Below are 20943 nucleotides of genomic sequence, written 5' to 3'. Positions count from 1 at the left end.
CACGTGTAGGCTGTTTTTGTTTTTCTGTTCATCCTCAAAGTCACAAAGCAAATTGACCACGATTTCCCCCCTGAGTTCCACATATTTCCTCCTTTCTGACAAAACAAAACAAACAAAAAAAAAAAAAACAGCTACAAGAGTTAAACATGTTTTATTCATCATATCAGACAAACCCATAAGTCTATAAGTTTGTGGAGATCAGTACAATAAATACATTCTAACAGCACTAAACAGTGAGGGAACCTGCCTCAGTTCTGCCGTGAAATAAGTGGACGTATTTGTTGCTTTTCTTCAAGTCTAAATCCCTCTGGAATATATTTTCTATCTTCAGCAGGTGCAGTTTCCTGAGCATCAAGAAAAAAGACATAAATCAACAAGTTTAACATGTTCTAAACTTTAGATTTCTGCAATAACATGCTGCTTTAAAAATCTGGATATATATCTGCTTATGCTTTAAAGCTGAACTTCTGTCTCTTTTTTTAACATGAATTTGGTCTTCTGACCATGCAACAAGTCTGTGCATTTACTTAGTTTTTCTGGCATTTCATCAGCAGACACAGGAGCAGTAATTAAGACACTATCATCATATTAGATGGGTAACTTGTAGAAAGTGTAGTGTAAAACAGGCAGCAGGAGCCTCCCAGAGCTTGTGTGTATTTAGGGTTTGACTATGGCAGCCTGAATAAACTCTGCAACTTTGCTGCAGGGCTGTAGGGGGTCGTACTCTGCGAAGACGTGACACATATTCTCCATGCTGGCATCAACACCTTTTGCCACAAAGGCAAACATCCTGGGGGAGATAGTGACACTAGACATTAGATGAACAGGCAGAAGAAAGAGTTTCTCGTGTGAGGTATAACAGATATAAAATGCAGATTACCTTGCACCAAAACTTGAACCTCGCCTCCACCTGCATGAGAAAAGAAACAAACAGATTTTAAGTATATGCAAAAATGTGTCATTCTCAAAATGAACCTGTGTGCATGTAAACCCACAGTCGGTTGTCCGGGTCTTCACCGCTGTAGCTCAGCAGGTGAGCAGGGTAATGGCGTCTGAAGAAGAGCCTGCAAACACAAGGATGGTTTTCAGCAAATGCAACCCAAAAAACCACATCTTGCCATCAGCATGAATCTGCTGTAACTGTAAGTAAAATCTCAGCGGCATGCTGACAGGATGTGCATTTTCTTACTTCCTGTTGATATCTGTTAGTGTTACACCCTTCGGAGACACCTTCAGGTTGACAATGGTAGGTGCGAAAGAAGCTGGGGCCTTCTCAAGTGTTAGAGACACCGCCCTCTGCACTGCACAGGGTCCCGTCAGCATCTCCGTGGGAACAGCATTCAGGTACACAAAATTGCAAGCTTTGAAAACAGGATAATAAATACATAAATTATGGTTAAACTTGAATCAGCAGTAAATTTAATCAAATGAAGCATCAATCAGCTCACTCTGGGATGATTTTAGAAATGCAAATCCAAAAAAGTTGACTGTAAAAAATGTAAATGTATAAAAGATTTTAATGAGTTACTGACAGTATGAAGCTGAGATCAATATTAAAGCAATATTCAGCAACAAGCCAGGCTCTGTGCTCTTGGTACAGCCCATTTCCAGAAAAGAAAGAAAGAAAGAAATTTTATAGAAATATATGTTGCCCTCAAAACCACATCTCATTCAGGGATGTTCATGCAGCTTTTAACAAGACAATGAAAACCACATTCTCTCCACATTACAGCAGCATGACTGAGGAAGAGGAGGGTATGGATGCTGGATATAAGGATACGCAGGATAAATAAGAGGACAGAGTATATTTCACTGTTGCACCTTTTCCCCTGTTTATAATTATAAAACTTTTAATCAAGTAATTTTCTTTTTAATTGTACCAATATGATATACATTCACCAGCCAGTTTATCTGGTCCACCTGTATTAACACAAATATCTAGTTAGCCAATCACATGGCAGCAACTTAACACATCTAGTCATGTAGACATGATGAAAACAACCTGCTGAAGGTCAATCTGAGCATCAGAATGAGGAAGAAAGTAGATTTAAGTGACTTTGAACGTAGCATGGATGCTGGTCTGACTATTTCAGAAACTGCTGATCTGCTTAGATTTTCACACACAACCATCTCTAGGGTTTACAGAGAATGGTCTGAAGAAGAGAAAATATCCAGTGAGCAGCAGTCGTCTGGACCACAATGTCTGGTCGAAGTCAGAGGTCAGAGGAGAATGGGCAGACTGGTTGGAGATGATAGAAGGACAACAAGAAGTCCAATAAGCACTGGTTCCAACCAAGGTCTGCAGAACAGCATCTCTGAACACACAACACGTCCAACCTTGTAGCAGATGGGCTACAGCAGCAGAAGACCACACCGGGTGATTCCTGTCAGCTAAGAACAGGAAACTGAGGCTACAATTCACACACACTCACCAACACTGGACAATAGAAGATGGAGAAACGTTGCTGGTCTGATGAGTCTCCATTTCAGCTCCACATTCAGGTGCTAGGCTCAGAATTAGGTGGAAACGTCATGAAAACATGGATCCATCCTGCCTTGGATCAGTTCTTCAGGCTGCTGGTGGTGTAATGGTGTGGGGGGATATTTTCTTGTCCCACTTTGGGCCTCTAAGTACCAGCGTGGCCTGGTTTAACCAGCACAGCCTACCTGAGTATTGTTGCTGACCATGTCCATCCCTTTATGACCACAGTGGAGCATCTTCTGATGCTACTTCCAGCAGGATAATACACCATGTCACAAAGTTCAGATCATCTCCACCTGCTTTCTAGAACATGATGATGAGTTCACTGGACTCCAACGGCCTCCACAGCCACCAAATCTCAGTCCAGTAGAGCAGCTTTGGGATGTGGTGGAACGGGAGATTCTCATCATGGATGCAGCCGAAAAACCTGCAGCAACTGTGTGATGCTGTCATGTCAATATGGAGAAAACCTCTGAGGAAGGTTTCCAACACCTTGTTGGATCTATGGCGCCAAGAATTAAGGCAGTTCTGAAGGAAAAAGAAGGTCCAACCTGGTACTAGCAAGTTGGACCTGATAAAGTGGCTGGTGAGTGTAATTCACTTCTGTGCTTCACAGCATTCTTATTATTATTAAACTTTGTTAGTCAAGTATTATAGCCAGATAACATGATAAGACTGCATTAGATTAGGTTTCTGAAACACTGTTTTAATGGAATATTTATTTAACTTCTGTAGTTTCAGTGCTGCTTTGTGTAGTTGGATTGTCAGTTCAGCATTGTCTTTTTTAGTAACTCCCTCCTCCCTGTGTTTATTTGGTTAGCTCAGGAGCGGCTGTAGCTCAGGAGGAAGAGCAGTCATCTTTCAACCGGAAGGTAGGCGGATCGATTCCAGGATTCCACTAATTACAGGTCGAAGTGTCCTTGGGCAAGACACTTAACCCCATGTTGCCTCCCAATGTGCCTATCGGGGTGTGAATGTGATAAGTAGTGTGAAGTGCTTTGAGTGGTCAAACTGACTAGAAAAGCGCTATATAAGTACAAGTCCATTTACATGTTTATTTCTATCCCATAACCTACTTACGTACAGCTGATAAATGTAAATACTTCTCTGTAACAGTACATTGATTGTGTCCTTCTCCTCACCTGTTGTACTCGTATCTTCTGGTGCTGTCTGCTCATTTGCCCTCTCTTCTGCTGAGTCTAAATCTGTAAAGGCAAATAAGAAATTAGATTTTTCACTTCTCAGCTTCTCTGCACTCTCACACACTACAGCATGTCTAGAAAAAAAAGGCTGACTTACCCTGGGAGTGAAGCAGTAATCTGCAGGGTAAAGCGTAAGCAGAAATTGTGTGCTGGTAGACCAGGGCAGAGAGACTACCTGTGAAATATTCAAGCATGGTTTTAATCTGTAACATCAACACTTTAACTTAAATCTGTAGCTCAGATTCTTTTCACATATTTTTACATTTTTTTTAGGAGCTAGTATAAAGTTCAGCTTCTGTGGAGGCAGACTGGCATGTTTCTCAGCCCTCACAACCTCAACTGCATGATTAGAAGAAACAATTGACCTTAAAAATGATTCTGTGGCTTGAAAAACTAATTTCTAAAAATAAACCATCATCACTGGTACACACTCATATTCCACGAATCCAGACATGACTGAATTAGGTCTCATGTCATCAGCAAGACTAGTTTCACAACTTTTATTGAGTTCAAGAGAAAATCTCACCAAAGTACGGCTCCTGAGAGGAGCCTCTGACCCGGACGCCTTTAGCTGATGATTCAATGAGGAAGTGTCTGATGAGATCTGAACTGCTTTCTCCTGTTTCCATAAAATGACAAAAGTTACAAAAAATGAGCTTTCAGTCATAGAATATAATTCACAATGTGTGATGTTGATGTGGAAAAAGTGCCAAAATAAAGCGTTTCTGGGGGTTGTCACATCATATGGCTCCCAATCCAATGCAACAAGACTACAATGGAAAGAAATATCAAGACAATGATGTAGCAAATCACACACTATAAATCAAATAGAGAGATTTCAAAAGTAGGAATGTGGAACACTGGGTACTCTGGTTTTCTTTTTAAGTAAACTGAAAAAATAGTAAATAGACAAATTAATCAATCAGGAAACTTGAGAGGATTGTTTTCAGGCAGCTGAATCTACTTGGATGTTGGATCATTTCAACATGAAACCCATCCTTAGCATTAAAAGTCCATTAATACTCATTATCAATAATGCTTTTAAGTTTATACCCCGTATTCCAGGGGTAATAAAGTATGAAGTCATAAATCGTCTGTCCTTTCATAAAGGATGCCTCTGTGTTTGCTATGTTAAAACAGAGAGTATCAGAGCTTCTTATCTCGGTATTTGGAGGATTCCACCAGCTTTTATCATGGCTGCTGCTCAGAAACTTCCAGGTCATTTCACTCATTTAGTAACATTTCTACACCAAAAAAAAAAAAAAAAAAACAGCCAGTGGGACTTTTTGGAACTACTTGCTACTCCATCCCTACACATTTACACTCCATCTGTCTGACATTAAGTACCATCCCAAACCAAGAAGAGCAGAGAGTTAATGGTTCAGTGCAGCACATCTTTCACATGAGTTTCATGTGACGACCTTTGTAGTTGATCATTTGTTAAGAAGGATGAAAACAGATCTTTATTCTATGTTGCAAACATCTTTATCCTATTAGTAAAATGTCAGCATGATGAAGCTTAAATATAAATAGATGGATGGATGGATGGACAGACGGATGGATGGAGGGATGGATGGACAGACGGATGGACAGATGGATGGAGGGACGGATGGATGGATGGAGGGATGGATGGACAGACGGATGGACGGATGGATGGACAGACGGATGGACAGATGGATGGATGGACGGATGGATGGATGGACGGATGGATGGACAGACGGATGGACAGATGGATAGCTGGACGGATGGATGGATGGATGGACAGACGGATGGACAGATGGATGGATGGACGGATGGATGGATGGAGGGATGGATGGACAGATGGATGGAGGGACGGATGGATGGATGGAGGGATGGATGGACAGACGGATGGACAGATGGATGGATGGACGGATGGATGGACAGACGGATGGACAGATGGATGGATGGACGGATGGATGGATGGATGGATGGACGGATGGATGGACAGACGGATGGACAGATGGATGGATGGATGGAGGGATGGATGGACAGACGGATGGACAGATGGATGGATGGACGGATGGATGGACAGACGGATGGATGGATGGACGGATGGGTGGATGGACGGACGGATGGATGGACAGATGGATGGATGGATGGACAGATGGACAGATGGATGGATGGAATAAAGAATTTATTGTGTTTAGCTTAACAAAAGGCACCTTTGTCTGCGTGTCCTCAAAGACTGTATTCACTCATCCTGCAGCATCTGAAAAGTCATTACAGCTGTTGCAGCTCCTGGAAAATGTTCACTTGCAATCATGGAGATGTTTGGTTACATCACAGAAAGACGTGTATATGAAAGCTGGCATGCTAACAAAAGGACAGTGCTTCAGCTGTGAAGGTAACTCTGATTGGAGAGTGGTTCTTAATGCAGTGTAAGTAAGGAGGGGTCTTTCTTTGGAAAAACTCAGTGAGTCTTAAGGTGGTATCTTTGATGGCCCTAATACCCTCTTTTGTAAAGATGTGGCATTGAGGCCAGCCTGCTGAAGCTGCTGCAGCTTTGGAGTGACAACAGTGGGACAGCTAGTTTATATGTCTTTGTTGAATTTCTTAAAATAAAAAAAAGAATATATATATATATATATATATATATATATATATATATATATATATATATATATATATATATATATATATATTTATTCTGGAAATTAGGTTTGCTCCTAAAATACCTAAAAACAAGGTATAAAATCATATATTATTACGCTGTTCAACTTTAAATAACTTCAGTAATAGTGGTATAGTCACTCAGAGAAATCATGCTGAGTGTGCATGTTGGAATGACCTCAGTGCCTCATACCGTGCTCCCATGTCTCTCATATTTACTGTTGCCATGGGGCTGGAAACAATACAACCCTGTTTTGTAGAAATTGAATCTGGTCTCATGAGTAAGAACCATTTTTCCCTCTCTTTTTGTTTGCTTACAGTGCCACAAACAGCTGGTTTTCTTTTGTGCTTACATAAGGTGTGCTGTGGGTGGAAAAATCTCCTGGCTCACCACAGAGTTCTAAATGTTGGAAGATGACCAACCCGAACACATCAGCAGAGTTGGCTAAATCATTCCCTCTGCTTCTCAGCTTGATACAAACACTGAGTATGTCATCTTCCTCATTTTCTTGTTTGTCTTCTACTGTGGCAGTTGTGGCTTTTAAAATTCTCCATTTCCTGCATCTGACCAAACTAAAGGGAGGAGCTTTTAAAAATAACACACCAGACAGACTTTGACAAACTTAGAATCTTTCCAGAGTGAAACCTGCTTTTCACACATCTGCTGACAGATGCTTTGACCACTTCTGTGTACAGACTTTTCTGTCCCCATCAGTCCAAAAGTTTACAAACATATGAAGAAATGTGCCACGAAATAGTCTTTAGTCATAAATCTGGGCCCACCCCACAGTTTGGGAACCACTGGTCTAACTAAACATACTTGAGTGTTGAGTTTTACCTGGATATGCAGCAGCAGTGAAGTTGGTGGGCGACTGGTTCACCTTCATGGCCAATCCGAAGCTCCCCCTGTAGGAGGTGCTGTCTCTCACCACAAACGTCCCTGCTTCCTTGTCCTTTAAAAGGGCTTCAGCTGAAGTAAAACAGCACATAAAAAGCATAAGTTCAGATGAAATATATATATTTCTTTTTTTTTTTTTTTAATATCTATACAACAGCTTTCCAACCTTCTGTCCTGCTGATGTGTGGACGGAACCAAAACTTTGAAGTATCCATGACAAATTTCATTGATGGTAGGCTGCCACCAAAATAAGCCTGAAAACTTGAACATTTTTTCTTTGAGGGGGATGCAGGAATGTTCTGGATCAGGTCAACTGCACCAGCAGTTGACCTGATCTGCGATTCTGGTGCTCCATTGATGAGCAGTAGGGGAATATCTGTCTGTGATCCACACAGTGAAGCTGGACTGCTCCATGCTCCTTTGCTGTGGGGCTCCCGTAGATGATCTTGCTTCGTGAATGAGGGCCTGCTGTTGAATGGCTGAGTCCTGAACCCATCACTGACGGCACCAGGTGTAGAAGGAGGAATGGAGTCTGGAAAGTCTGCATCATCTCCGGCCAAGGACAAGTTGCTTTATACAGAAAAGAAACAAATATCCAAATCACTACTATACTCAGTTTATATCAGTAAATATTAACTTTAAAGGAAATATGAGAATTGTCTGGTGTCTTTTAATATGTCAATCAAACTGAAACACAGTGTATGCTTTTATTATCTGCAGGCTCAACTACATTAATTCTCTTTTTAGATCTCCCCAAGTTCTGCCAGTTCATCCAACCCAAATGTTTTACCTCGTAGTCCTGCTTTACCACTGGTGCAAATGGTAACTGTACTTAAATAGAGCTTTTCTAGCCATCTTGGCCACTGAAAGCACTTTACACTTCACCCATTCACCCACACACTCACTTCTATGGTTGCACAGAGGTGAGTGTGAAAGTACCAGCAGGCAAACAATGAATACTAAGAACATCCTGATTTTGCTCTAACACACACTCATTCCCTAATAGACACATCAGGAGGCGACGTGGGATTAAATGTCTTGCTAAAGGACACTTCGACATGGAGTCGAAGTGTGGGAAGCCTGGAATTGAACCACCAACTTTCAGGTTGGCAGACAACTGCTCTTTTTCATCTGGGCTACCCCAAGGATTTGTCCCTCTTCTGTCTTTCTCATTTACCTATTTTCCTTTAGCAATAGTTTTTGTAAGTTTAATATACATTTTCACTGCAACACAGATGATGCCCCGATCTATTTTCTGATGACGATTAAAGGCAACTTTATTGATCCCAAAGACTGCTATAAGAAACAGCCTGATGGCTGATGGATTAAAAGACCTGTAGAAATTAGTTGTTTTACTCAAGGGAGCAGCATGGCTGACGAGCAGAGCCAAGTCTACACTATTCCATCTATGCAACATTAATCATTTTCACCCTCCCTCATCCACCTGGACAAGCACCATATTTGATCATAGCCTAGTCACTTCCCCTATTGTTTAATGCCATTCCCTACTATTTGATCTCATTTACAAATCCCTCCATAAGCAAGAGCTTAGTCTAGAATTATTCTGCTCGTATGTATGATCACTAACAATGTTTTTGCCTGTTAAACACCATTTGTTTGAGTTGTTTGAGTCACTTGTGTCTAATTTGTCAACAAACAACAAAAAAAGAAGTTTTTGTCTCAACTGCTTTATATTATGCACATGGCAAAAATCATTATATTTGTAGTTGTTTATGTGCACAGAAATGCATAAATTTGTATCTTTTTGTATCTGAAGTTGTGTTATTTAGGTTTTATGGTTGACGCTTGTGGAACAGCCTCGCTCAAGTGTTACTATCGAAGCAACCATACGAGTTGTTGTTTATAGCCTTCACATTCAGTACAACCCATATCCTGTGAAGTACCACTTTAACAGCAGAAGGACGAGCATTTCCACATCAGAGCAGATCACAAATCATTCTCAAGTGTCACTTTTAGGAGGGTATAAAATATGATGGATGTGGGTGAAAACAAAACTACTTGTTCAGGTTTAGAAAACACTCAAGCTGCGGTAGACACTTTGTTTTTAAGAAATAACCAATAAATATTAACCTTCATAAACATCAATACATTTCACTTGCGTTTACTCTTATGACCACTAGAGATAAAGAAAAAATCCTAACAATCCTAATTTAGTGTAGGTGTTATTCACCTGAATTAACAAACAGATCAAAAAGACAATATTTCAGGGTTTTATTCTAAGGAGTTTTGTTTTTTTTTTTGTTTTTTTTTGAGGATTTATGAGGACTTAGTGTGGAAAATCAAAGATAAATCTGAGCCACTCAACATGGCCACAGAAAAGCACATTTCCTCCCATGTAAAATAACTTCAGTCTCAAAATATTTATCGTGCTTCAGACGTGAAGTTTTTTATTTCCGTTACATAGGCTGAGTTGTGAAACACGGTCCATGTTTCCTCACTGAGTTGTAGCCCACACTGTGCTGCAGCAACTGAAGACTTGTGCCACAGATGTTAAAAATATTGACAACGTCAACAACTAGCTGATGCAGAAGTCACGCAGCATTTTGCTCTAATTTGATCAGTTATTTTTGTATTTTTAATAATGCTACTTTAGCTTCCCTTTTTTCTGTTTTCATATGTTTTTGCAATTCATTTTCTGCCTGTGGTGTTTTCTCAGTGAAAGTTGTTGGATTTAGATTTTAAAAGCATTGTGCTCAGTTCTTCATTTCCTTGTACTGAATGTTTGGTTCAGGACAGAATCTGTGGGTGACAGCTGGGTGTTGGGAGGAAAATTCTATTTTCATTGAAAGTGGTTTACCATTTAAGTCAGAGCTGATTTGGAAAATGTGGTTAACATCAGACACGTGACAGTCAGCTTTTTAACTGCTTTTTAATTGCAAAATTACAACTACATATCAGTTTAACAAGAACCCCACTGAATTAAAGTTTGTCAGCCCATTTTATTTTATTTTATTTTATTTTATTTTATTTTATTTTTCTTGAATAGTGGCAGGAGAAGATATATATTTTACTCTTGTTTTAGGCCAGGCGTTTCTTGCGAGTTTACCTGCCGAGGATGTAGCTGGTGTCGGAGCATGTAGAGGTGGAGAGGAGCGAGGTGGCGCTGTTCCTGTTGGAGTGGGACAAACGGAGGGATCCTTGTGAGAAGTTGTGCTTGGATGATGGATTTCGCCTGGGTGCGCTTCCAAATGGTAGTGGAGGCAGGGAGGATGTCGGGGAGCAGGAGAACGCCATGGTGCCTTGGGGACTGCAGCTGACATTGCTGTGAGTAGGGATGGGGATGCTTGGTGATACAGACGGTTCCATTGTGGGCAACGAACTGGTAGAACACCCTCTAGAAATCAGTATGCCATGGGAGATGTCATGTGGGCCATCTAAGCACAAGGAGTCTACAAATGAAGAGAAAATGTTTTGCAAAAATACTGAGGATGTGTATCGCAGTAATGTCAGTCCTTCCTGTTTGCAAGCATAGAGTCTACAGTTTATGTCACAGTCTTTTATTTGAAAGCTTGTTTGACTTTGGTTTCCTTTGAATAAAATGGGCTTGTTCTTGTACAAGCACACAGTTACCGGATAAAGACACTATTTCTCATGCAGGAACATGCTTAGAGCATACTCAGAGTTAAATATCCAACCAGTTTGTTTTGTATAATTTCACTGTTGCAATAACACCTAATACCCTAGATGAGTCTCGGCTTGTTCACACACTTTAGGATGTACCTGCCTCGTTGAGTTGAAGGGAGCTGGGTGAGTTTATGCCTTTGGGAAAAATCATAACCTGTAGTCAGCATGTGGGGAAACAGATACGTCTGAAACCAAGTAAATTAAAACTGACTAATGTTCATACAGACATGACAAAGTCCTCTGAAAGTATGTAGGTGCTGTAACTCTGTTTCTAGGGGAAATGTTATAGTTTGTGAAAAATAGGAAATAAGTACTCATCAAGCCAGCACATTTTCTCTTCTGGTTTTACCGTAGATGAAAACAACTCTTGAGCAGACTGACTTCTCATCTTCTTTCAACTTCTGCAACACTTTCATGAAAAGATGCTGGCAAACAACTAGCAACAGGAAATTTCTACGCCTTGTTGCCACTTGTACACACTGTGTGATGCGAGCAGTTCAGGGCAAGGACATTGCTGTTATATATGTGCAAGGTGTGATTACAGTTTTAGCAGCAGGAAAGGTGCAATTATCACATGATTAAAAATATTAAAGCTGTCTCAGAGGGTGTAAACATGTTCAAGGCCTGAGGCTATCTTTTACTGAGCTATGTGGCACTCCTCTGTTATTTCGAACAAATAGTTCAAATTGTAAATCAGATATAATGTCGCAACAACAGGCGCAAAATTTTTTAAGAAAGATCACAACACAAACCGAAAAAAGAAAAAAAACTATCTGTATGTTCTATAAATATGTATCTGTGCCTATTTACATCAAATGATTGATCAGTATAGATACAACTGTATATATTTTAGAGAAATGTTAAGTCAATATGTACATAAAAGTATATCCCAAGTACATGTTAAGGTGCCTCTTCCCCATACCTTGTAAAATTAATTTGTTTATATTTCTTTTTAAATAGATAATTTAAATCCCTTTGTTTAAAATTCTATTCTTTCCCAAAAATTATAACCTCAATTCTTTCCTAAAACATTCTTTGTATTTGATAAATTGTGCTGTTTGAAATTCTCTAATGTTAAATAATGTTATTATTTTGGACTTGACATAAAGTAGATTTCTGTGTTCCAGATAACCTACTTTATGGATTGCTCTATATTAAAATTTGAATACTGGCTCCAGAGAACTTTATGAGGTCAGAAATCATTAATTCATCCACTGTTGTGGGTTTTTTTAACAGCAAGCCTGAGTGATGCTGAAACACGTTCTGTACCTGCGGGAGGACTGATGCTCGTTGGGCTTTTCTTCACAGGAATGGGTTCAAAAGTCGGATCCAGTTCCAGGATAAGTTGGTTGAGGTTTTCCAGGGAAATTTCAAGATCGGGGTCCTCGCAGTGACTGCTGGACTCTGTGAGACTGGAGTGCTGAGTGACCGGGTGCTGCAATGGGTCCAGCCGGATGGTTTGACCCACTCTCAGAACATGATTGGGTATCATTTGGGACATGCCTTTAGCTGTAGGCATCATGTTAAGGAAGCTCGCACTTTTCTAAAGCTGCCAAAGACAAAGATACAAAGGAGAGGAGTCAGTTACACTGGTTTTTGTTCTCTCTGCACAACACATCCATCAGAGGCTCTTTGTCAACTTAACAGTTTCACTTTTAATTCACTGGTGCAAGTTGGCACAAAAATTAACTGCAGTCATATTTTATTTGTCCAACACAGGTTGATACTAGTTTTCTGGCATTCACCAGCTCAGTATCTCCACCTAAACAGGCTTTTTATTAACTACAAATGGCTTTTAATGATCCTCAGCAAACACTGTGTGATTCTCACTTCTTTCCAGCCAAACATTTAGCAGCTATCTGTGCTGAATTATGTCAGTTATGTTGGTTTCCTTTGCATTTAAAGCTACTTCTCTAAACTAAACTAGACAACGTTATCTTTCTGAAAAGTAAGAAAGGTATTAATCTTTGTTCTTAGGAAATATTCCTTTTATCTGATTGCATTTTCTGTACAGACCTACAAAAAAGACATTTAAAAAGGTATAAGCTCAGCTGTAAATCTTCAGGTGATACTTTCAATAAATAAATAAAGGACATTTTACACGTATCTGAAACAATCGTGCCTGGTTTTAGATGTTATTAATCATTCTTCTGTCCATGTTTTTCTCTGCTGTTTTAAAGTTATAAAGTCATAAAAATTAGTTTTTTTTAAATATCCAACACCTTCCGTTTTATAGATAAATGAAGGCTGGAAGTTGTTGTGAAAGAAAACATTGAGCTTTCATAAGACTGTTGTTGAGTAACGATACAGACGGCATTAATGATCCGTGTCAGCGCTGATATCAGCATGAATAACCAAGAGCATGAAGGAGGATCAGATCACATGTCGTCTGCTTCTCAGACAAGGTGTGGTGCTCAATGAGTCACACAGATGGGTAGCTGTTACCATGACAACATTAATGTTTTCCCTGCAACAGCCAAAACTTACAGGCAGAGTTGAAAAGTAGATGGAACATCATTTTAAAGAGTCTACCCTCCAGAAGCGGTTGTTATGCTAAGTATCATAAACTTTTGTTATACTGTGCATGAACTTTAATACTGATATATAAACTGAAATGGAGCTTTTTATAGCTATTTTTATCTGAGAAAATAAAAACATTAATTAAAGAAGCCTTTTAATTCCCTGCTTAATAATGGTAATGCAGAGTGCATGCAAGAAAAGTCCAATGAAAACAAATATTGGTTTTCTGCATCTGTTAAAGCAATATGACTCAAACTAACTTTAACAATGTACCCCAAAATAATTTTTCATCCCTGCACCCCCTGAACCAGGGGGGTGATTTTCATTTAAGTTCTGGTTCCACATTCAGCACAGTCTGGTCTCCAGTGGGGCAGATCAGTAAAATAACAGCATTTATAAATACTGAAAACTCCTAATTTCTCCTTATGAAGAACCTGAAATTTCTGTGGAAAATAATTGCAATTTCAACACATTTACATGATTTAATTTGATTTATTTAAATATTTTCTTTTTTTATATATTATCTTTTATTTTTTATTTTTATATAATTTCATTTTATATATACAGTTTTAAAATAAATTTCCTATTTTCTATTAAAATAGATTTTTAAAATGTATTAATTTAATACATTTCTATTAATTTTATTAGGTTAATATATATTAAATATGTTTGATATTTTATTATATACATTTCTATTTTATATTTTTTTATCTGTATATTATTTTTTTGCTCACTTTATTTTGGGTTTAGATATTTTATTTATTTTGCATATTTACACATTATACATATTTACTTGTTTACATGTGCATTACAACTTCCACACAAATCACAATGGATCTACAAATTCACAAAATATTTAATCACAGGTACCTGGAGCTGAAAAATCCAGTATTTCACATCAGCTATTTAAGATCTAGAAGTTATACATACATGTACATTTACACATGTGTGTAGTAATCCTGACCACCTGAACTGAATCACTTCACTATTCAAACTGAAGTCACATCGATAAAGTAAGAAAGATATAAAAGATAAAAGTTATCCCCCTTTTTTTCTTTTCTCACATACCCCCTGAAGTCTCTCCAAGCACAGCAAAGGGTACGTGTACCCCCATTATAGAAAGTGATAAAAGTGGTCTCACCTTGTCTTTGCCTTACGTCAGGATCCTGTTACATTAATGCTGAGGTTCTTTCTGTTCAGCTTCACGTGTACATTTAAAGCTTTTATTAATGAGGTCCCAGCCCTTGTCCCTGTCAGCCTATCAGCAGCGAGGATCAGGAATGCCTCCTGCTCCAGCTGATGAGGTCATGTTTGCAGGCTGATATGTGTGGCTGGGGGGTTGGCTTTCTATTCAGCAATGAGATCAAAGTGCACAGCACTGAAACACTTAGAAGACTTTCCACAATAAAGTCATGAAAATTTAGGATTAAAACATCTTAAATTTGAAATTTAAAAGAACCTTCTCATTTGAGCGATAACGTTTACAGAGCTGACCGACTGTTTTACTGCTTTACTTATCCCCTCAACATATTGGAAGAAGAAGCCGTTAAGCGCTCAGCACACTCTTTATTGTGAAGCACACCCATTTTTATGTTGTCCAGCTTCCAAAGTTCCAAACAGCTTCATCTTTGGACATCTGGAACAGCTGGAAGTTCTGATGTGGACATTACTGAGAGTTTCCATATATTCCTGTTCAGCTGTATTTAGCACAGAGACGGCTTCTAGGTTATTTAATCTAATAAGAACTAAAGTGCCCTTTAAACATGCTGCATCAGGTCTTAACAAGTTTAAGGCGTCGTGATTCAGCAGAGGAGGGAGGACTTCAGCTGTGAGCACAGCAACAGTCTTTCGGTTCAGGTTGAACATTCTCTCTTTTTTTCCATCAAGACATGAATTAAGACATAGCTGTACCTGCTTTTTCCGATGTGTGGTTACAAGAGGGTGTGGCTGGAGCCTCTCCCAGTAGTACACCCTGAACAGGACACCAGCAAAGGTGAGAGATAGACAACCCACTCATGTCCACACTCACTGACATGCTGACATGTATATATATATATATATATATATATGTATATGTACATATGTGTGTATATAGGGCACAAATTGATCCTAATGCAATGGTTGAAAGACAAGATGATCTTTTTTCTTTGATTAAAATAAAATATAATAAAAGAAAGAAAGAAAGAAAAGGGGCAACTTGCCTCTACAGAACAGAATGATAGAGGAAATTAGCCTCTGCATTTAATCCATATCAAGACTTACTAGAAGGCAATGGGCTGCCATGGAGAAGCTATGGGGTTAAAGACATTGCTCAGGGGCCCTCAGTGGTTCACCTCAGCTGTCAGTCTGGAGACTTGAACATAGCTTCACCTTTTTAACCATTAGACCATCACTTCAACCAACGAAGCATGAAATGTGAAAAAAGAAAGGAAAAAAAAAGAAACTTGCTGGTCTCCTGTATGTCATGTGTTCTGGTTGCTTTGCTCTTGAGAAAAAGCCTGGATAATACTGACACTCGTCCATATTAATAACTCCAACTATCTTTTATTGATATATAAACAACAGTTTAACAAAATGTTTTACACAAACATACACAAGCTTAATAATTTGAAAGCAAAATTAATATGAAATAAAATGTATCCATAAAAATGCAAATTAAAAAGGTGATAGAGGACCAAATATTAAGTCTTTATTATCATCAGAACACAAACCACTTATAAGTATAAAAATCCTAATTGGATCATTTCAGTCTGGTTAGAATCAGTTTGTTTTTCCTGCCCGTCATCCCACATGGGGAACATTACAACACCAGGAGAAGTCATGAAGTCCAGACTCTCATTCTTTTCAAAGTAAGGTCAATCATCAGCTGTTTTTTTATTTTATTTTATCAATATTTATTTTTTTTCATTCTTTATTTATTTATTTACCAAACACTGCATCCTCTGTTAAAGGAACTAAATGATTTACAATTTAAACAAATCCCCTATTTGAAATTCCATGTTTGTCCAACTTTGTGACTGCTCTATTGTCATGCGATTGGTTTATTGAATTTATATCTCACCTCCACCAGGAGTTTATGTGATTGGTTTGATTGATTTGGTTTCTCTGTTTGTGATCAGTCTAATGATTTCCGTGGAAATTGTCTCATAGATGGGACGACTTATTCACTTTTCATGCTTGGGTGTATCAGATGGTTTAGTGGTAGAGGTATAGTTTTATTTTATTTTATTTTTTTGGTTTGTTTGTTTGTTTTTTGTTTTGTTTTTTGTTTTTTGTTTGTTTGTTTTGTTTTGTTTTTCTAAGCCAGCTCTTGTTTGGTTACTAAAAAAGACCTGCATAGAAATACAGAAATATGTTTTATTTATATTAAGCAATTTTTAAGTATGTAGTTTGAATTAAAAAAAATATTCCTCTTCTATTGAAATATTGCAGTTTGCAGCAAATCCATGAGATAACCAAAGCAAAAAATAATCCACAGCCTACTGTTATCAAATTTATTGTTTTTATACTATAAACACACACACACACATACATGTGTGTGTGTGTGTGTGTATATATATATATATACACACACACAAAACATTCAAACCCTGCCTTTATATAGGTTAACTTCTGCTATACACATGCAAAACCATTTTTCATGATTAAAAGTCAACTGTCTGATCTGTTTGTGAGGAGAGACCACTTTAAGGCGAGAACGTGGTGGTGGTCTCTGTGTCATTGAGGCCAGAGCTCCTCCTCCTGCCGCTGGTGTACTTGTAGAACGTCTTCTGACTCATGCAGCCAAAATCCTTTAGCAATTTCAGGAGGTCGTTGCGAAACTTCACACCAATGAAAGCATAGACGAGGGGGTTCAGGCAGCACCTCAGAAAAGCCACACACTGCGTGATGTCAGTGGCGAACATGAGATTGTTGTCATAGTCGCAGTCTTTAGCTCCTCCTCTTGCTGTGACGACTGTGGTCCAGAAGAGAACCACATTATAAGGCACCTGGGAGATCAGAAAGACGGCCACCACAGCGAGAATCACCCTGATGGCCTTGTTCCGTTCAAAGTTTCGAGCCTGGCAAAGCGTTTGGATGATGCTGGTGTAACAAAAAGTCATGATCACAAGTGGAAGGACAAAAGCCAGAGCGATCTGGCTTGCCTGGATGCTGACGCGGAGATGGTCAGTGTTGCTGGAATACGGGGTGCAGGTATTGTTGCTGGTGTTGGTGTACACCATTTCAGGGATGGAGAAGATCAGTGCCATCACCCAGATGGCAGCTGATGACACCTTGCTGAAAAACACAGCTTCAGAGCGGTGGCGGTGAGCGGTGACAGCTTTGGCGATGGCAAAGTAACGGTCGATGCTGATGAAGGAGAGAAGGAACATGCTGCTGTAAAAGCTGACCTTGTAAACAGTGTGCATGGCCTTGCACAGTGCCACGCCTAGCACCCACTCTGCCATGGAGTTGCCTGCCCAAAAGGGGAGCGACAGAGCAAACAGCAGGTCTGCGAAGGACAAGTTGAGCAGGTACACATCTGTCATGGTCTTAAGCCGCTTGAAGTAGAAGACGGTGAGGATGACCATCATGTTTCCTGCCAGACCCAGCAGGCAGATGATGGAGAAGAAAGTCGGAATAAACCAACTGCGAAATTGTCGGTTCTGGTCTTTCCCACATAATGTAGGATATTCGTCATAATCTACGCTGGCAGGTAAGCTGTAGTCCGAGAACAGTGTGGTGGTGGTTGTATTCTCTGCCTTTTCAGCCATGCAACACTGTAATCAGACACAATCTGTTAATCATTTTAATAATCAATCAAAACATCTCAATATGTTTATTGTTTATGCAGTCCAGTGGACATCCTTAAAACTGTTGATCCAAGGGAACACGAATGCCCGATAAGCATTCCCACTTTGAATCAAAAGTCATTTCCACTTAAGGAGGAAAGAGATGGGAGGGGTGGGCAGTTTACATGCAGAGCTTTCACACTTTTATACTTCCTGGTTGGATTTAGACCATAACAGCACTCGCTAAGGTTTAGAAGTAAAAACTACTTTATAATTTATTTATTTTATTGTTACTATTATTACTTCTATTATTGTTTAACCAGCTGCTTCAAATACCTGCTTGTTGCTCATCAGGGTTTTTTTAACAGCTGTGTCATAATAAGGTACATTTACCTGACTTTCTTTTGATCTGTTTTTATCTGAATAAAGCTGTTTGCTTTCTGAATCACAACATTTTTAACAGTTTGATGATTTGGTTTTTGGTGAAATGTCCAACGTTGTTACTATATAACAGGCATTGAACTATTTCACTTTTTTCATTTGCAAAAAAAAAAAAAAAATCTTTTTTTCAGTACTTCATGCAAACTGTGACCAAATGTGGAACAACCTCAATGAATAATTTCCTGGAAACCTCATTTAAAAACCTTTGAGATTGTTATCAGTGATCTAAACAGACAGAAGAAACAAGCTAAATCTTCCACAGAAAAACTAAAACCAAAATGTTTCATGTAGAGAATGAATAATATTTGAAGTCTGTTAGGCTTTTGCTTGTGGTGCACCTTTTAGTTTGAGGAAACAGTGCTTTTGAGGGGAAGGCTGTGGTTCGAGCTGCCTATTTGCATATTGTTAACTATGTGTGATCATTTATACTCTTAAATACTTACCTTGAAATGTATGAACCATATCAGCATTGCTGGCAGAAAGTTTTGGAGCTCTGAAAAATAGATTAAGAGAGTTGTGGGGAATTAATCAGAGATAAGTTCCATGGTTTGCTGCTGCCCCTCCACTAGCCCGGAAAACACCTGCATGGCAAATGAAAGCATCAGACATCAGAGAGCCAAGGGCTCCAAACCCACGTGGTGATTATCTATTAAGAGTCTCATTCTTTTTTTTTTCTTTTTTTTTTCTCAAGCTTCTAAAATCTTTTCTGCTGCAACACAGATTATTTTCCCTTCAAGGGCTAATTTATTCTCATTTTCATTAGGAATTTGAACTTCATGTATAAAAATAAATAAATCTATTGAGGCAGAAGTATGTGAAACAGAAGTGAACAACACATGACTGACCTTTCTTTCCTGTCATCTTCAGCAATATGTTGGTCTCTAAAGCTTCTCAAATACTTCTATGGAATGAGTCCTTATCAATATTAGTGAGTTAATACTGTTTTGAATAAATATGAATGAGGAAGCATTTAGCTGAACTGGCATGTACAGAGGCTACAGCTCAAGTTCGAGTCCCGACCTGGGACCTTTGCTGCTGCGTGTCATTTCATGCACTCTCTGACCCTCTTTCCTGTCAAGCTACTATTAAACAAAAGGCCACTTAGACCCAAGAATCCTTAAAAAAAGAATAAGTATAAATAAATCTGCGGGACTGCTGAGTCATTAGCACAAAAAAATGAACATACTAATAAAGGGGACTGCGTATGCGCAAGGGACTGAGCTGGTTATGGAGAAGATATATGACATAAACAAAGTAAATTTTCCTTTGTGTTTTCAACTCTGACCATCTAACTACCTTGTGGTTTCAGGAATGTGATATCATATTTTTGTTTGACTTCATCTCTAACAACTAGTGTTTAACTCAATAAAAATAAAAATAAAAAAATCTTAATTCAGTATTTTTTTATACAGAAAGAGCTTTTAAAATCAGTCGTTAATCATGTTACTGACAAAGCTCTTTTTTTTTGTTTGCCCTTTTTTAGCATTTGTTCAATAAACAGAATTATGAGATAGAACAGAATGAAGGATAAATGAAGCAATTTATCACCATCTACCTCTGACCAGCAGATGTTGCTTTACTAAAGAACAGTTTTGGCTAATTAATGGATATATTATACTTTTAACATGTCACTCGTCTTACATTTCCTGCCTTTGTTTCTATGATCAAATAGTGACATAAACTTCCTAAAACTTCTCTTTAAAAACACACACTACACGCCTTTGTTGCCACATATGTATATTGACGCGTGACTTTCACTCTTCAAAGAAAGAAGCTGTAACACTATCGATCAAACATCAGTCCCTGGTAGATCGATAAGCTGATAAACTCTGTTTAACTTTACATTTCTTTCAAACATGCCACCCTTAATTCACCACAGCGCTCACAATTCACTCCCAATGCTTTACTATCACCTCTGGGACAGTACTCACCACCGGCAGCAGTCATGTTGTCTTGAGTGTATATTGTAAGAGATGAGTGTCTGTGTTTGATAGTGGTTTTAAAAAAAAGCCTCACGGAAACGTGTGTTTTTTTCTCTCTCTCTCCTCAGCTTCTGAACCTTGTGACAAATTCAAAAACCACAAACTCCAACTAAAACCGAGAAAAACTTACATGTTTCAGTCAATATCCGCAGAAAGTTTGCAGCATGTCTGCACGTCCTTTATATGAAATTAAATAGTTTTTGTGCTGTTTGTGAAAGTCTAGTCGCTTTGATCAGACTCAGTTACAACCCTGCACTCATCATTCAGGGGTGGTTGTAAAACAGATTATGAATCATATTAAATTGAGATGTTTAGAGTAATCACAAACGCTATAACTCAATTTGTCAGAAGATGGTGACATGATACAGCT

General features: G+C 38.7%; 2 protein-coding genes across 2 annotated transcripts; both read right to left on the bottom strand.

Moving 5' to 3' along the window:
• Window positions 1–135: 135 nt before the first annotated feature.
• On the bottom strand, window positions 136–14610 carry LOC121638098 (tensin-4-like). Its single transcript, XM_041982573.1, has 12 exons — window positions 14520–14610; window positions 12128–12407; window positions 10281–10623; window positions 7380–7783; window positions 7154–7285; window positions 4211–4303; window positions 3782–3859; window positions 3625–3687; window positions 1190–1361; window positions 996–1064; window positions 881–910; window positions 136–790 (listed from the first exon to the last, which is right to left on the bottom strand). Exons 2-12 carry the CDS (start codon window positions 12378–12380, stop codon window positions 658–660), a joined length of 1770 nt encoding a protein of 589 aa, XP_041838507.1. The 5' UTR covers window positions 12381–12407; window positions 14520–14610; the 3' UTR covers window positions 136–657.
• A 1954-nt stretch (window positions 14611–16564) lies between these two features.
• ccr7 (chemokine (C-C motif) receptor 7) lies at window positions 16565–20576 on the bottom strand. The gene is made up of 3 exons (XM_041982587.1): window positions 20523–20576; window positions 19035–19084; window positions 16565–18138 (listed from the first exon to the last, which is right to left on the bottom strand). The coding sequence occupies exons 1-3, from the start codon at window positions 20536–20538 to the stop codon at window positions 17065–17067; spliced, it is 1140 nt and encodes a 379-aa protein (XP_041838521.1). The 5' UTR covers window positions 20539–20576; the 3' UTR covers window positions 16565–17064.
• Between the last annotated feature and the right edge of the window lie 367 nt (window positions 20577–20943).

The sequence above is a fragment of the Melanotaenia boesemani genome, chromosome 4, assembly GCF_017639745.1.
Source record: "Melanotaenia boesemani isolate fMelBoe1 chromosome 4, fMelBoe1.pri, whole genome shotgun sequence".
NCBI lineage: Eukaryota > Metazoa > Chordata > Actinopteri > Atheriniformes > Melanotaeniidae > Melanotaenia > Melanotaenia boesemani.
Note: the sequence above shows the minus strand (reverse complement) of the source record. Positions and strands in the feature narration are given on the sequence as shown.

Excerpts from the sequence above, each read along its gene's own strand:
- LOC121638098 (XM_041982573.1), bottom strand. The coding sequence starts at position 12,380 with ATGATGCCTACAGCTAAAGGCATGTCCCAAATGATACCCAATCATGTT. Across the intron at positions 7,286-7,379 it reads ACACATCAGCAGGACAGAAG|CTGAAGCCCTTTTAAAGGAC; the intron begins GTTGGAAAGCTG and ends GTTTTACTTCAG. Across the intron at positions 3,688-3,781 it reads ATTACTGCTTCACTCCCAGG|ATTTAGACTCAGCAGAAGAG; the intron begins GTAAGTCAGCCT and ends TTGCCTTTACAG.
- ccr7 (XM_041982587.1), bottom strand. Across the intron at positions 18,139-19,034 it reads TATGGTTCATACATTTCAAG|TGTTGCATGGCTGAAAAGGC; the intron begins GTAAGTATTTAA and ends GTCTGATTACAG.